The sequence below is a fragment of the Lissotriton vulgaris genome, chromosome 1_2 (assembly GCF_964263255.1).
Source record: "Lissotriton vulgaris chromosome 1_2, aLisVul1.2, whole genome shotgun sequence".
In the NCBI taxonomy this organism is placed as follows: Eukaryota; Metazoa; Chordata; class Amphibia; order Caudata; family Salamandridae; genus Lissotriton; species Lissotriton vulgaris.
In genome coordinates, this window is record NC_141686.1 from 128,679,564 (window position 1) to 128,692,274 (window position 12,711).

General features: G+C 41.5%; 1 protein-coding gene across 2 annotated transcripts in view; it reads left to right on the forward strand.

Annotated features, from left to right (window-relative positions):
- DGKI (diacylglycerol kinase iota) overlaps window positions 1–12,711 on the forward strand; it is a 689,048-nt gene that overhangs the window by 168,940 nt on the left and 507,397 nt on the right. For both annotated transcript variants that reach the window (XM_086952973.1, XM_086952974.1), the window contains exons 5-7: window positions 4,486–4,542; window positions 8,892–8,957; window positions 11,250–11,321. In XM_086952973.1, the coding sequence (XP_086809099.1) occupies window positions 4,486–4,542; window positions 8,892–8,957; window positions 11,250–11,321 (195 nt within the window). The remainder of the gene's footprint in view (window positions 1–4,485; window positions 4,543–8,891; window positions 8,958–11,249; window positions 11,322–12,711) is intronic.

Below are 12,711 nucleotides of genomic sequence, written 5' to 3' on the forward strand. Positions count from 1 at the left end.
ATAAAGGTGGGATAGAGGAGGGTGAAGTCTAGAAAGTGTTATTTGGGAGATTATAGTAATAAAATGAGGTTTGGGATGAGTCAAAGGAGGGCTAGAGGAGGGAAATGTCTAGAAACAATTATTTAGGATAACATTAGTAGGACAATGAGGTTTGGAACGAGTCAGAATGGAGGTAGAGTATGTATTGAGAGAAATATAGGATGAGATGTAGAGTAGTGCATTGGAGAGAACTGAAGGTTGTTTTCCCTACAGTAGGAGTAAAGTAATAAATATATAGATAAATAACTACATAGAAAGTTATACCTTTATATGGAAAATAACAAAGAGATATAAAGTTGTATTATATAAAGTCCCATATGTGCATGTATGGATAAATAGTTAGAAACTCAGACTTTCAAGTGTTGCTGTATATGAAGTTAATTTATTTGTGTATTTTATAAATCCTTTTGTGTAAATTTTGTTTTTTGTAGAATTTATATTTATTTTATAAAATGGGGCAAATTCAGGTAAATCCAGTGGCTCCATGCCCTCCACATGCCAGGAATGCAGTAGCTGAGCGTATTTAAAGAATTGATTACTGTACATAGCATATTCTCGCAGGAGCATTGCAATTAACATCAGCTCGCCACTCTCAAGGAGATCACCCACACACGAGATCCCCAATAGGTCCCAGCCAAAGAGAAGATACTTATCTGTGGATCTTATGTTTGGGGGTAATGAAGTTTGGCAGCTTGAACAAGAAAGATATACCGCCAATGTTTTTTTTTCTTGTACGACCGGGTTTTGAGGCAAGGTGCCAATCTGGAGCGGAGTTTACTTTGTTGTAAGTATCTGGTGATTTTATTCCTGATGAAAAGTGGTCCTGTTCCATGTGTTGCTTTGTGGGTGATACAAAGCAGCTTGTAAGTGGATCTTCTGGCAACCGGTAACCAATGTAGGGCCCTCAAGGAAGGGAAGATGTAGGCTTGTGGCTTTAAATGTAGCACTAGTCTGGCAGCAGAATTCTGAATTTGTTGAAGTCTTTCCATAGTGGATTAGGATGATCTGTGGTAAAGGTCATTGGCGTAATCAAATTTAGACAGTACCAGAGAGATAGTAGCTTGAACCTTGATAGAAAGAATTTTTTTTAAAAACAGGTGCTCACCACCGCATTAACTTGGGTGCGGAAAAGATGTTGACTTGACATTGTGACTGGAGTAATCCAATGAAAGGTAACTAGTTCTGGATTTGCAAAAATTACATCTAGGATTTTTCCAGCGATATGTGTGTGTTTGTGGATGATCGGATGTAGGTTCAGTGTATTTAGGCCAGTGATCATAGTTCCTGGATGGGGCATATTGAGTTTGTCATACCATGTATCGGTCCTCAAGGCTACATAGATTGGAGTATTGTGTCATAAGGTTTGAAACTGTGTCTAGAAATGTGTCTGTGAATATTGCATTGCTAGGTGTTAGTCTGCAAAGAAGAAGGGACTTGGTGTAGCATTGCATCTGGTGATGAGGGCCTCACAACCTTGTATGGAAATGTCGTCAGCTTTGGTGAGATTTATTGTTTCCTTGAATATAACAGCTAGTCCATCTCCTCCTTTGTGTATGTGATTTTCTGAGACCGTTTATTAGCCTAGATGAATGGCTTCATGCAACACTGGAGCCATGCCATCTGTCAACCTTGATTCAGTTATGAAGAGTAAGTCGAGTTGTGTGTCAGAGAGCAGATCATAGATGTGGTGCTTGTTTTTAGAGAGTGATCAAGGATTCCTAAGTAGGTACTCTAGAGATTGTGTTTTGGCTGTGGTGTGAATATGTTTTCTAGACCAGTGAAAAGTATTCTTTGAACTTGTAGCAGGAGTATCACTAGTGTTGGTATTGTATCAGGATAGCAAAAGTGATGTTTGTCTATATTGTAATTCTCCTTGAGCAGGCTTAGAGGGCATTTTGTTGGGTCTATGTGTGCAGCTGATGGATATGGTGGTTGAGAGTGGGTTGTGTGGCTGTGTTGTTTTGTAGTGTAGTCTTGTTGTGTAAAAGACAAGGAGATGAAAAGTTGTGAAGAGTGGCATGTTTATTTTGTGTGTGTCTGTTTAGGGTGGAAGGTGTATGGTTTAGGGGTGGGGGTGGAGCATGTGGATCATGTTTTAAGACCCTAAATTGTTCAATGGATGAGAGGCGGGTGAATGAAGTTGTTGTTTTGGTGTGTTTGTTGTAGGTGTTGGCGAGGATACAAAATTTGGGAGTAAAGTTGGTTTAGGACCAGTATGATTTGTTTAGTTAAGGGGGTGGGAGTTGGTGTTTGTTTCTATTTTGTGACCGAATGCAGTATGAAATTGTGCTGGTGTGTTTGTCATGTTTTGTTTTTGTGGAGTATTGAGAATGACGTTGTTGTTTTGGTGTGTTTGTTGTAGGTGTTGGCGAGGATACAAAATTTGGGAGTAAAGTTGGTTTAGGACCAGTATGATTTGTTTAGTTATGAGGATTAAGTTGGTGTTTGTTTCTATTTTGTGACCGAATGCAGTATGAAATTGTGCTGGTGTGTTTGTCATGTTTTGTTTTTGTGGAGTATTGAGATGAGATGGATGTAGTGAATTTCTGTGAAGGATTTGGATGTAAAGTACGGATGGTGAGTGGAAGTTGAATGGTAAAGAGGATGATGATGTGTGTTGGACGAGAGTGTATGTGGTGTGTGAGAGGGGAGGGAAAGGAGTTCTGAGTGTTTGTTTAAAACTTGATAGCAGAAAGAGGTAGTATGTATGGTGGAGTGGAATGCAAGGTTTGGTTGTGTGTTTTCTGTAAAAAGAGGAGGAGGGTGTTGGATGTTATGAGAGAGGGTTGAGTATAGGGTTGGTAGTGTTGGAAAGGGTCTGTTCGAAGGAAGAAGAGGGTAGGGCTGGTGTTTTGTATTAACAGGGAGTATGTATTTTAAGGGATTGAGTATACAATGTGGGTTTGTGTTGTGTTGATGAAGTGTGGATTTGATTGTGGTATAGGACAGAGTGGTGGTATGCTTGAGAGTGATGGTTCCATTGTGAGGCAGTAGGGGTAGAAGGGTGGATAGATGTGGTGTGTGGGGTTTTGCAGTGGTTGTTTATACATTGAAATGTGGTTAGATTGTGTTATGTTGTAAATGAACAGTGTGTGTTTGCTAAGACTGTGTTTTTTTATGTTTGAGGTATGTTTTATGTTCTAGCAGCCTTAACACAGTTTAGGAGAAAACTAGGACAGAGATTTAAGCTGTCACGGGTAGAAGAAAACACCAGTATTAAGTGTACAAAATGTACAGAAAGTAAGAGATACATTTAAACATTCATGGTGAGAGGAAAAGAGCAGATTTGATATTTCAAACTAGACAGCACAAAGTCTGTGTTCTTATTAACTTCCTTTGTCCATCCTCACAAGGCTGTTGAGGGCTCAGAGAAACTGGGACTAGAAAATGGAGGCGGCTGTTTTGGGGTTCCCGTCACAAACTTAAGGGCCTGTGCAGGTATGTGGGGAGTGGTCAGGTCTGCTCAGAGGCCTGGGGACCAGTCACTAAACCACAAACCGGTGTGCAGAGGGCAAGGAAGGGCTTCTAAAGTCAGAATCTCCTTGGATACAGACAGGCTCAAAACACACTTTGTAGTTTCTTTCAACCCTGCAGGTAAGGCCCAAATCGAACGCCATTAAAATACTGCTTTTCGTGCACTTAAAAAAAAGAAACACTTTGTCTAGCCAAAATCAAGTGCTAAATATACTTTCAAGGCACAATTTAATCCATAAAACAGATTAAGCAGTCTCTTAAATACACTGTGGTTAGGCGTAGGGGTGCATTTTGTTTTTTTAGCGCGTAAAGGTGGAGGGGACTGCCTTTTAGTAGCCTTAGCACACTTTAGGAGAAAACCAGGAGAGAAATGTAAACAGTCAAAGGTTTTAATCCATTTCATTGAGAATAGTGATATACAGTTGCTCTTTAAGCTACTTTTATCTAAGGATTTCACATGACTTTTGTGGATTACTAACAGGTGACATGGACCAAGAGCACCTGCTGCTCACGACCTACTTGTATTTCCTCTCAGAGCCTCTTGTACTTTGCTGCCAGTTTTGAGGACCAGTATTACTTCTAATCTGTTAGTCTACTCTCGAAGTTTATATTGTATTTATATATTATATTATCTTCTTATATTTCACAGATTTTTCTTACCTCTGATTGTCTTACTGAACATGGTATATGTTGTGCGCTGTATGTGTAAGGTGTTCAGATGCTGTAGTACCTAATAAGTGCTACATAAAAATACCTACACATTGCTTACTTCCATATATTGACTGGAGAATATAAAGTGAGATCCATCTCATGGTTTCCTTTGTACAGACAGGGAGTAGAATCAACTGAATGTGGGCCAGAGCTTGGTGTCCTACCCATGACATTAGATATTTGGTCAGTACTAGGATTTCTCTACCCTGCTGTCAGATTTATAGTAGAATTAATAAAATATGTTTTTTTTTCGTGTTGCAGATAAATTTCCGATGCAAGCCTACATTCCGAGAGGGCAGTATTCGAGCTCCGAGAGATGTAAGTAGTAAATTCATATCTTCACATGTGTAGTGTGACTGTAAACTCCAGCACCAAAAGTAGATCAGCCAGTCGAGAACTAGCCACCGCAATAAAAGTCGACTGGGCAACAGTAGATTGGGTCTGTAGGCTGTCTAGCCCACCAAGTGCTTTACTTCGATTGGCAAGATTTTGCATCCTGACCGATGCACCACATAGACCTGTCAGGTAGATTCCACAGCTCACAAAATCCCAAGATACATTTATTTTTTAAGTCATACAGTCTGTTTTCACATGCAGAAATATCCACTTACTGTTTTTTTCCGAAGTTCTCAGACAGACGGATTAATAGCAAGACCATAACTGAACACTAGCACACGAGGAGGTAAAATGACCTGGGTGGGGGGCTCTGGATAAGGGTAGAGAATTAAATGAGAAGAGAATAAAAAGGAGCTTGTATGGACAGAATAACAAGCAAGCAAAAGACTGACAGTTGTTGGGAAATCGAGGTTGAAAATGTGATGAGCTGAAATTCTTGAGTCACCACTTCTTAACCAATGTGTATACCTCTCAGTGGCATTCCATGACAAGCAGATTCAATGGTGGTTAAGCGCAAAATTATCTAGGTTCTGTTGTGAATGTGTAAATTTACAGGCACCAGTGCATCAGTTGACTTTGGGCCCTATTTAGAGTATGGAGCACAGGTTATTCCATCGCAGATGGAATGAGTAAGCCATACCCCAGTTCACTCACCTCATTTAACAAGCATTTACAATGCAACGGTTTCGCCTTTGCAAAAGTTTGAGCTATTGGTATTGTAAATGACAAACTTTTTATTTATGTGTTGGTTTTGAAAACAGATAAATAAATGGCATTGTCATTTACAATGGCAATAGCTTAATCTTTCGCAAATGCGAGACCTATTGCATTTTCAATGCAATAAGTCACGTATTTACACAAGTTTGTGCTATTGACATTGCAAATAATTCCCATTGCGCAGCACACATACCCGGTCTGTACCAAGGGTTTTATTTATATAGCGGATGGAAACAGGTGGGGGGAGGGGGACGCCTACTATTTTACCCCTCACACACATTACCTGTAACGACACTAGGAATAGTTCGAGTTTAGTAAAAATGTGGCTGGCCAGAAGTATCTGGCAGTCCCTGCTTTCCGAGTGCAATATTTCCTTTTAAAAATAAATACAATGTTCACAGTTCCAGTTTAATACAGTGTGAATCGTCTCGGGTACCCGATTTTTAAAGAGGGAAGACTGTTTAAGCTGCAAGGGGCTTAAACCCTGTGATTTTAGGCTCAATGATCTGTGCACTCAGTTTTCTGCATCTTGAAGTTGACCCTCCCCAGTTACGCGGAGCACTAGCACGAATGTTTTCATGGATGGGCTCCATTTTCCACCTGGTTTCCTGCCATCCTTGCACAACCTTCCATTCTAGCCTCAAACCACCGGTCTGACAATCCTAGCCCTGCAATCCAACACTAGCTAATCTCGAGCCCATTTGAACACGCGCCAATAATCATACCTACCCGGCCATGTAATGATGATGTCCACACCTTAGAAAGGATGCCTAGTTTGTTTATTAGACCACGGCCTTATGGAGATCCTCGTGGTTTTTATTCCACGTAAAGCACTTTAAAGGCGTTACACATAATTGGGGCAATTAGAAATTGCGCATTTGAGAGATTAAATTGATACTGCCGACCTCTCATGGATCTGTTAAAAGTTTAGACCTGCGAGGTTGAAAGTAGGATATGAGATGACTAAGGGGAGAAGTTCGGTCACATATTTTGCTCTTAGGGTGCCCTATGGGGCACTCACGCTACAATGAGGGACAATCTATGAAGAACATATTACACTCTTGTATGAACGACTTCCGGCAGACGCACAGCCCTAAAGCGACCCTTGATGTTCACGAGTCTTGTCAATGATTTTACTTTTTTACAATGCGACCTCCAATAAGTTACACATGTGCCCTTCTCTCCAAATCAGTGAGAAACACACATTCAATGCATGCTCTATTGAATTTTTTTTCACAGTGTGTACATGAAAGTTACAAGGCACAGGCAAGCTACGCTTCAAAACTGTTTCTTTCCCTTTTCATCCCATAGCAGTATTTGGGAATTCATTGTCAGTATTTTGTTCGAGTTTTGGGGCCAGTTTTAAAGTGGTATCTTCACATCAGAAACAAATACATAGTACACAGGGTCAGACTGCCACGTAAATTACCTATTATGTATAAGCATACCACGCAAGATGTACTATTGGACTATTTCAGAATACTTGTGTACATAACGTCGCTCCCCAAATATCAGTTTATCTAGTCACGACTGGTGACGGCTTTCATTTCAATTAAATTTATGTTTAACTTATAAACACATGTAAAACCTTACATAATCACACGAAAATTGATCATAACAGCTTTAATATGATCCTAATATGTTTGGCATGCTCGTATATGGCTAATCATTTTCCTGTCATAATGGTATTGGTTAACTCGACTCCAGCAAGGTAAATGTAATTGAATACAGTAGTATACCAGTTTGCCATCATTTAGTCTAACAGACTGAGCTTCAACTATTTTACTCGTTATTGTCCAGTTATCAACATATATGTTTCCTCCTAAGTTGTATTAAAACGAATTGCTGTTACATCAACTACACTCAGCAGATGTACGCCATGCGTTTATCACGTATGAGGGTAAGATAGTGTTGTGCTTTTGCCTGCTTCACACTTTGGTACCCCAGGAGTCCGACAGGGCTTTTCCCAAAGGGAAAACGAGTACCGAGGTTGTGCTTAATTGAAAACATCTACTAGTTTACATAGTTAAAATCCCATTGCTATGGCATAATGCGGCGCGCACACATGTTGGCTGCCACAAGCATTTGAATGCGCACAATTGTTCCCACTGCAGAAATTTGAAAGTGAGTTTCAATGCTTCCAATCTTAACATGGATCACTATAGTCTTGCATTTACATACCTCTTTAGTTTTTAGGACACGTACACACAGCAGTGTGTGCTCGTTTAAAATAGATAACACAACAAAAGTGTGCACATTTAAAATACATACTGCCACGAAGCAAAGCATCAAAAAGAACAAGGAGGCTGGCGGGGCGGGGCCGGATACAGTCTTCGAAGCCAGGGCAAGCCCGGAGGCCATGTTCGGGAAGCGTGCGCAGAGTAAATACATCCCGGCAACTTAAATCGTGCACCGGGGCGGAGAAGAGCTTCGGCAGAGGGAAAGGGGGGGGGAGAAGCGAGAGCGGGACGGAGAAGAGCTGCGGAGAGGTGAGCTGCGGGTGAGAGGGGGGAGGCGAGGCAAGAGCGGAAAGGAGGAGGGCTGCGGGAAGGGGGAAACGGAGGACAGGACGTAAAAAGAAAATTATAACAAAATGCTGCTTACCTGCTCGTAAATAAAGAAATACATCTCGGCAACTTAAATCGAGCAACCCACCACTGCAAAACACACGTTCAAAATGGCCAAAACATGCCGAGAAAAAAAAAAAAACATTCGCCCACGAATCTGCTTGGACAATTACGGACAGATCTCTCTTCCAATGGCTAGCCTCCATTTATGGAGCTAGCCAATGGAAGAGAAAGGCGGGAGAAAGCCCCGTACTGCTTAACAAAAGATTTTGCCTGCGCGACACTGCTGCCCAGTGGACGCCAGGCGAAATCTAAAAATGAGGAGAAATTAAGTATTTCCCCGATGGGCCCTTTTGGCCCCATTCATAGAAGGAAGACATTACTGAATCCGCTCTAATTAAGGTGGACATTGTAATGCCTTTTTTCCCTGCCCATCATCTTCTGAAAAACCTGGCAGTGAGGGACACGAAAAAAATAATGACTCACACGCACAGAGAAAAATCCTATAGGGAGTGGGATCCTTATTTTTTTTGTTTTTCAGAAACAAACTCCTGAAAAGCAAAAAAATGCAAAAGTTTGATGTCCATTAAAAACGATGGTGGCCGTACTCCAAGCATTTAGTACATTGAAAGGAACCATTGTGACTGCAGTTCCCTTCAATGTATAGAGGTGTCTGCTGTGCTGGTGGTCATCTCTACGTTTTGTGTAAGGAGTACCGCCAAGATGGCGGTGGTAATGTCCTCCGTGATCCTGACGAACAATACTTCATCCATCAAACGTTAACATCAGTCGCTTTGTCTAAAATGTTATACACTATCTGGTCCATTGGATACTAGCTGATGGCAAGTTGACATGTATGTGAACCAACAGGAGCATGAGAAAGGAGTTCTCAGAGCATGTTGACTGTGCACGATGTGAGGTTATGCTAAGTAAAGCAACTTGGTCAATTTTCTCAAGTGAAAGAGCTTGTTCTTGTTCTTTCCGCAGACGCTGGTGCGACACCACTGGGTGCACAGGAGGAGACAGGAGGGCAAGTGCAAACAGTGTGGAAAGGTAAGAGAGGAGTTAGGGTGAATACAAAGAGGCAAGCATTGGGGAACAGTTGGATACTACATATTCAGCAAGTGTCGGGGAAAGATAGTGCTGGCATGGAGTTAGACATAAAGCATGGAAGCGTAACTCGTTGGAGAGAATGGTTGCTACGGCTAAATAGAAAGGATGCAGTGTGTCTTTGAGGATGGAGGCTGGGAATAGAGCAAGGTAAAATTGGGAACATTTGTGAAAAAAAGAAACGGGATTCAGAGAGGAGGGAAACATTTGGGGTAAGAGAGGACAAAGTGAATGGGTCAGAGAGGAGAGAAGTTGGGGCTTGAGAGGGGATCTGAAAAGAGGGTGCAGGTTAGAGAAGGATGGATATTTGGGAGTTTAGATGAGTACAGCTGGGGAGTCAGACAGAAGAGTGCCTGGGTGTCAAAGAGAAGGAAGTCTAGGAAAAAGAGGAGAGTCAGACAGGGGGAGGCTGATATTCGGAGACGGGAGAGGCTGATGGAGATTTAGAGAGAAGTGAAGCAGAGTGGTGGAGAAGTTGCAAACTGGTGGAGAGTTAGTCAAAGAGATTGGGAGTCTGAGAGGAGGGAAGCAGTAGTGATTTGCAGAGTAGAGAGATGCTGTGATTCAGGGAGAGGAAGGCTGGGTTGCCTCACTGATGGTGGTGTTGTAGTAAGAGACTTTAGCTGTGATGAAGCAGGATCGGTAATTAGAGTGTAGTGCAATGAGGTCATTCGCGACTTTTGATATTCTCCATTTCTTTTCCTGCTTTCATATGGTACGTTCATTTTCACTCGCCTCTTGAGTGTACCAAGGTGCAGAGGTGGATCAAGGTTTCAATGGAAAGGGGTGGTTGGGGGCCAGAGAGAAGGAGCTTTATTTTTTTAACACCCTATAACCCATTGGGGTGGTTATGAATGACTTGCTCAATAATGTATTGAGTTGCAAAAGCATTGCACAGAAGTTGAAGTTGGTTTGATGTGAAAAGAACTCAGGATGAGAACTCAAATTAAAGACGAGAGTTTGGTGTTCGTGTCGTAGATAATGGATGTGGGAGAAGAGCTGATGAAACCTATGCCATGTTTGATAGGCATCGCAGGACGTTGGTTTCTATGCACCCAATATGTTTGGGTGTGCACTCAGGTGCTAAGCTGTCTAATGGAGATCATGGCCAGGCAACAATACAGACACACTGCATTGTGTCACAGAATGTGGTGGAACATCTTAACTATTAATACTTTCATACATGCATATATACGTACTAAATACAAAATGTTGTTCGAAATTAAATCTCCTCCTCTTCTTCCCCTCTCATTTCCTCCTCTGCTCCTCCTTTCCTTCCTTCTGCACTCTTCCTGATTCGGTATTTTCTCTTCATATGCTTTTTAAATCCCACTTTCTCCCCTTTCATTGCTGCTTCTATACTCTCTGCTCACCCATGCCCCCCCACTATATTAAATCTCCTCATTTGTATCTTTTTTGTCCTCTCCTCCCCCATTATCCATTACTGCTATCCACACTGATCCCGTCGTTGCATATAATTATCTCTCACTTGTCCCCTCTGCACTCACTCTATTCCTTTGTCCTCACTCTGAAACCTTACCTCTCCGGATTCCTCACTACTTTCTCCTCAAACTTGTCACCTTTAATGTGTCATCTCCACATGTTTTCCTTATGCTTATCCCATTTCCTTCTCGGCCTTACACTCCTATCCTTTCCACCCTGTATTCTTCTGTATTGCTTTTCTCTTCTCTCCTCTTCCTTGCCCTCTTTCTCTCCTCCTCTCACTTCGCTCCTTTATTCCGTCATCCTATCTCTCATTTGCTTTCTCCTTCTGAACCTCTCTCCTCACTATTTATGTTCCGCACACATCGCAATTTTTCTAATCTATCATTTCCTTTTTTCTCATTTGTCCATTTTTATCACTCTGTTGTTAATTGGCCTCTCTCCCATGTCCTTTACCCTCTACTCTCTATTCTTTGTATCTTCCTCGTTGCCTTTTCTGTGGCTCCTTTTCCTCATTCTGTCTTTCTTGTCTTCCATGTATTGCCACTCTCCTATGTGACTTTCCCTTGTCATCCATTTTGTGTACTTGTTCTCTTCTTCCCTCTTGATTGATTCTTATCATTTCACCCTTGTCTTCCCCTTATCACCTCTCCATTTCTGCTTTATTTTTTCCCATGCTTCCTTTCTCCTCCTTTTACTCTTGTACATGTTCCCTCTCACCTCTTTCTTGTCCATCTCTTATTTTTTCCCTATCTCCTCTCTATTGTCCTACTCCTTTTTTCTCCTCTGCAGGGGTTCCAACAGAAGTTCACCTTCCATAGTAAAGAGATTGTGGCTATAAGCTGTTCCTGGTGTAAGCAGGCGGTAAGTACATGTTGTGTTACATTATCATATGTTATGTTTCGGTGTATTTGTTTAGCCCAATGTTAACTAATTGCTTCACCTCTTGGCACTTTGTAAAAACTAAGCACTGTGATAGTGATCCATCCAGGGTTCTCCACTCTTGACTGAGGTGGGCTGGGGAGGAGTGTTATTCACAATTTACAAGGGTGGCATGGGAAGGGCGAGTTATCCTTATAGCATGTTCTAAAAGTGTGTTTAGGTTTTCTGAGCTTCCAACTTACCCTGATCAGATATCAAGTGTTTAGCAGATTGTTACTGTATTTTCGTTCCCAATAGGGGCATTGCCCTGCGACCCCCTGGCTAAGCCAATCTCAGCGAATATGTGTCCCTGATGTAAGATTGATTCCCACTGACCTATTGAGGGTCACAGGTATTGTATTTTTCTGCTGTGTGTCACCAACTACTGGAACATAATTCTTTTACTAGTTCTAACCATGTAAGGTTGGATCTTGGTGGTGTTATGATCCGCTGATGTTGGATGGCATTCTGTGTTTAAATTATTTTAAGTTATAAAACACTTGCTGCAGCGCGGCTAATCACGGGCTCAAAAAACACTCACACATCTCTCCCGATTTAAAATCCTTGAACTGGCTGCCATACGAAGCTAGAATACACCTGAAAATTGCATGCATGACACACAAGGCTATACACCACAACTCACCCAGTTACCTCGCTCAGAAACTGACAATCTCGGGTGGCTCAAGAGCCACAAGAAGCGCAGAAAATCTTCTCTTGAAACCTCAAAGATTCCACAAGAAAAAAACTTATAAACGCTCCTTCTCAGGGATGGCACCCAAGATCTGGAATGCCCTCCCCCCAGAAATCAGACTTATCTCATCCATGGCATCCTTCAAACAAGAAGTAAAATCGTTCCTCTTAGCTAAATTCACCTGAATATAGAATAAAGAAATCTCTTAACTCATTGTTTTTCCTCCCATCACTATGTACAACCAGACCACCCATGCACCGTTGCTACTTAACCTTGTTTCGATTGTTTAACCATATATATCTATAGCGGAAGAATTCGGGGCTATATCCGGATACGAAGTCAATGCATCCAAAACTGATATCATGGTTTGGAATCATCCTGTACCGACTGTAGGAGTACAGAAAACTAAAAAAAAAAAAAAAAAAAAAAAAAAAAAAAACATTTCCTCATCTTGGCACAAAATGAGTTGTTTTATTTATTACTCCTTTGTCTTTTTATTCCATTTATGTGTAAAGCGCTCTGATATCCGTAAGGATCTTGTTCTCGCTCTATTAAACTTTCAAAATCAATAAAAAAAAACTTTTTAAAAAAAATACACTCACAGACACTTCATGGTTCTGTGGAAACAAACCTGACTGTCTC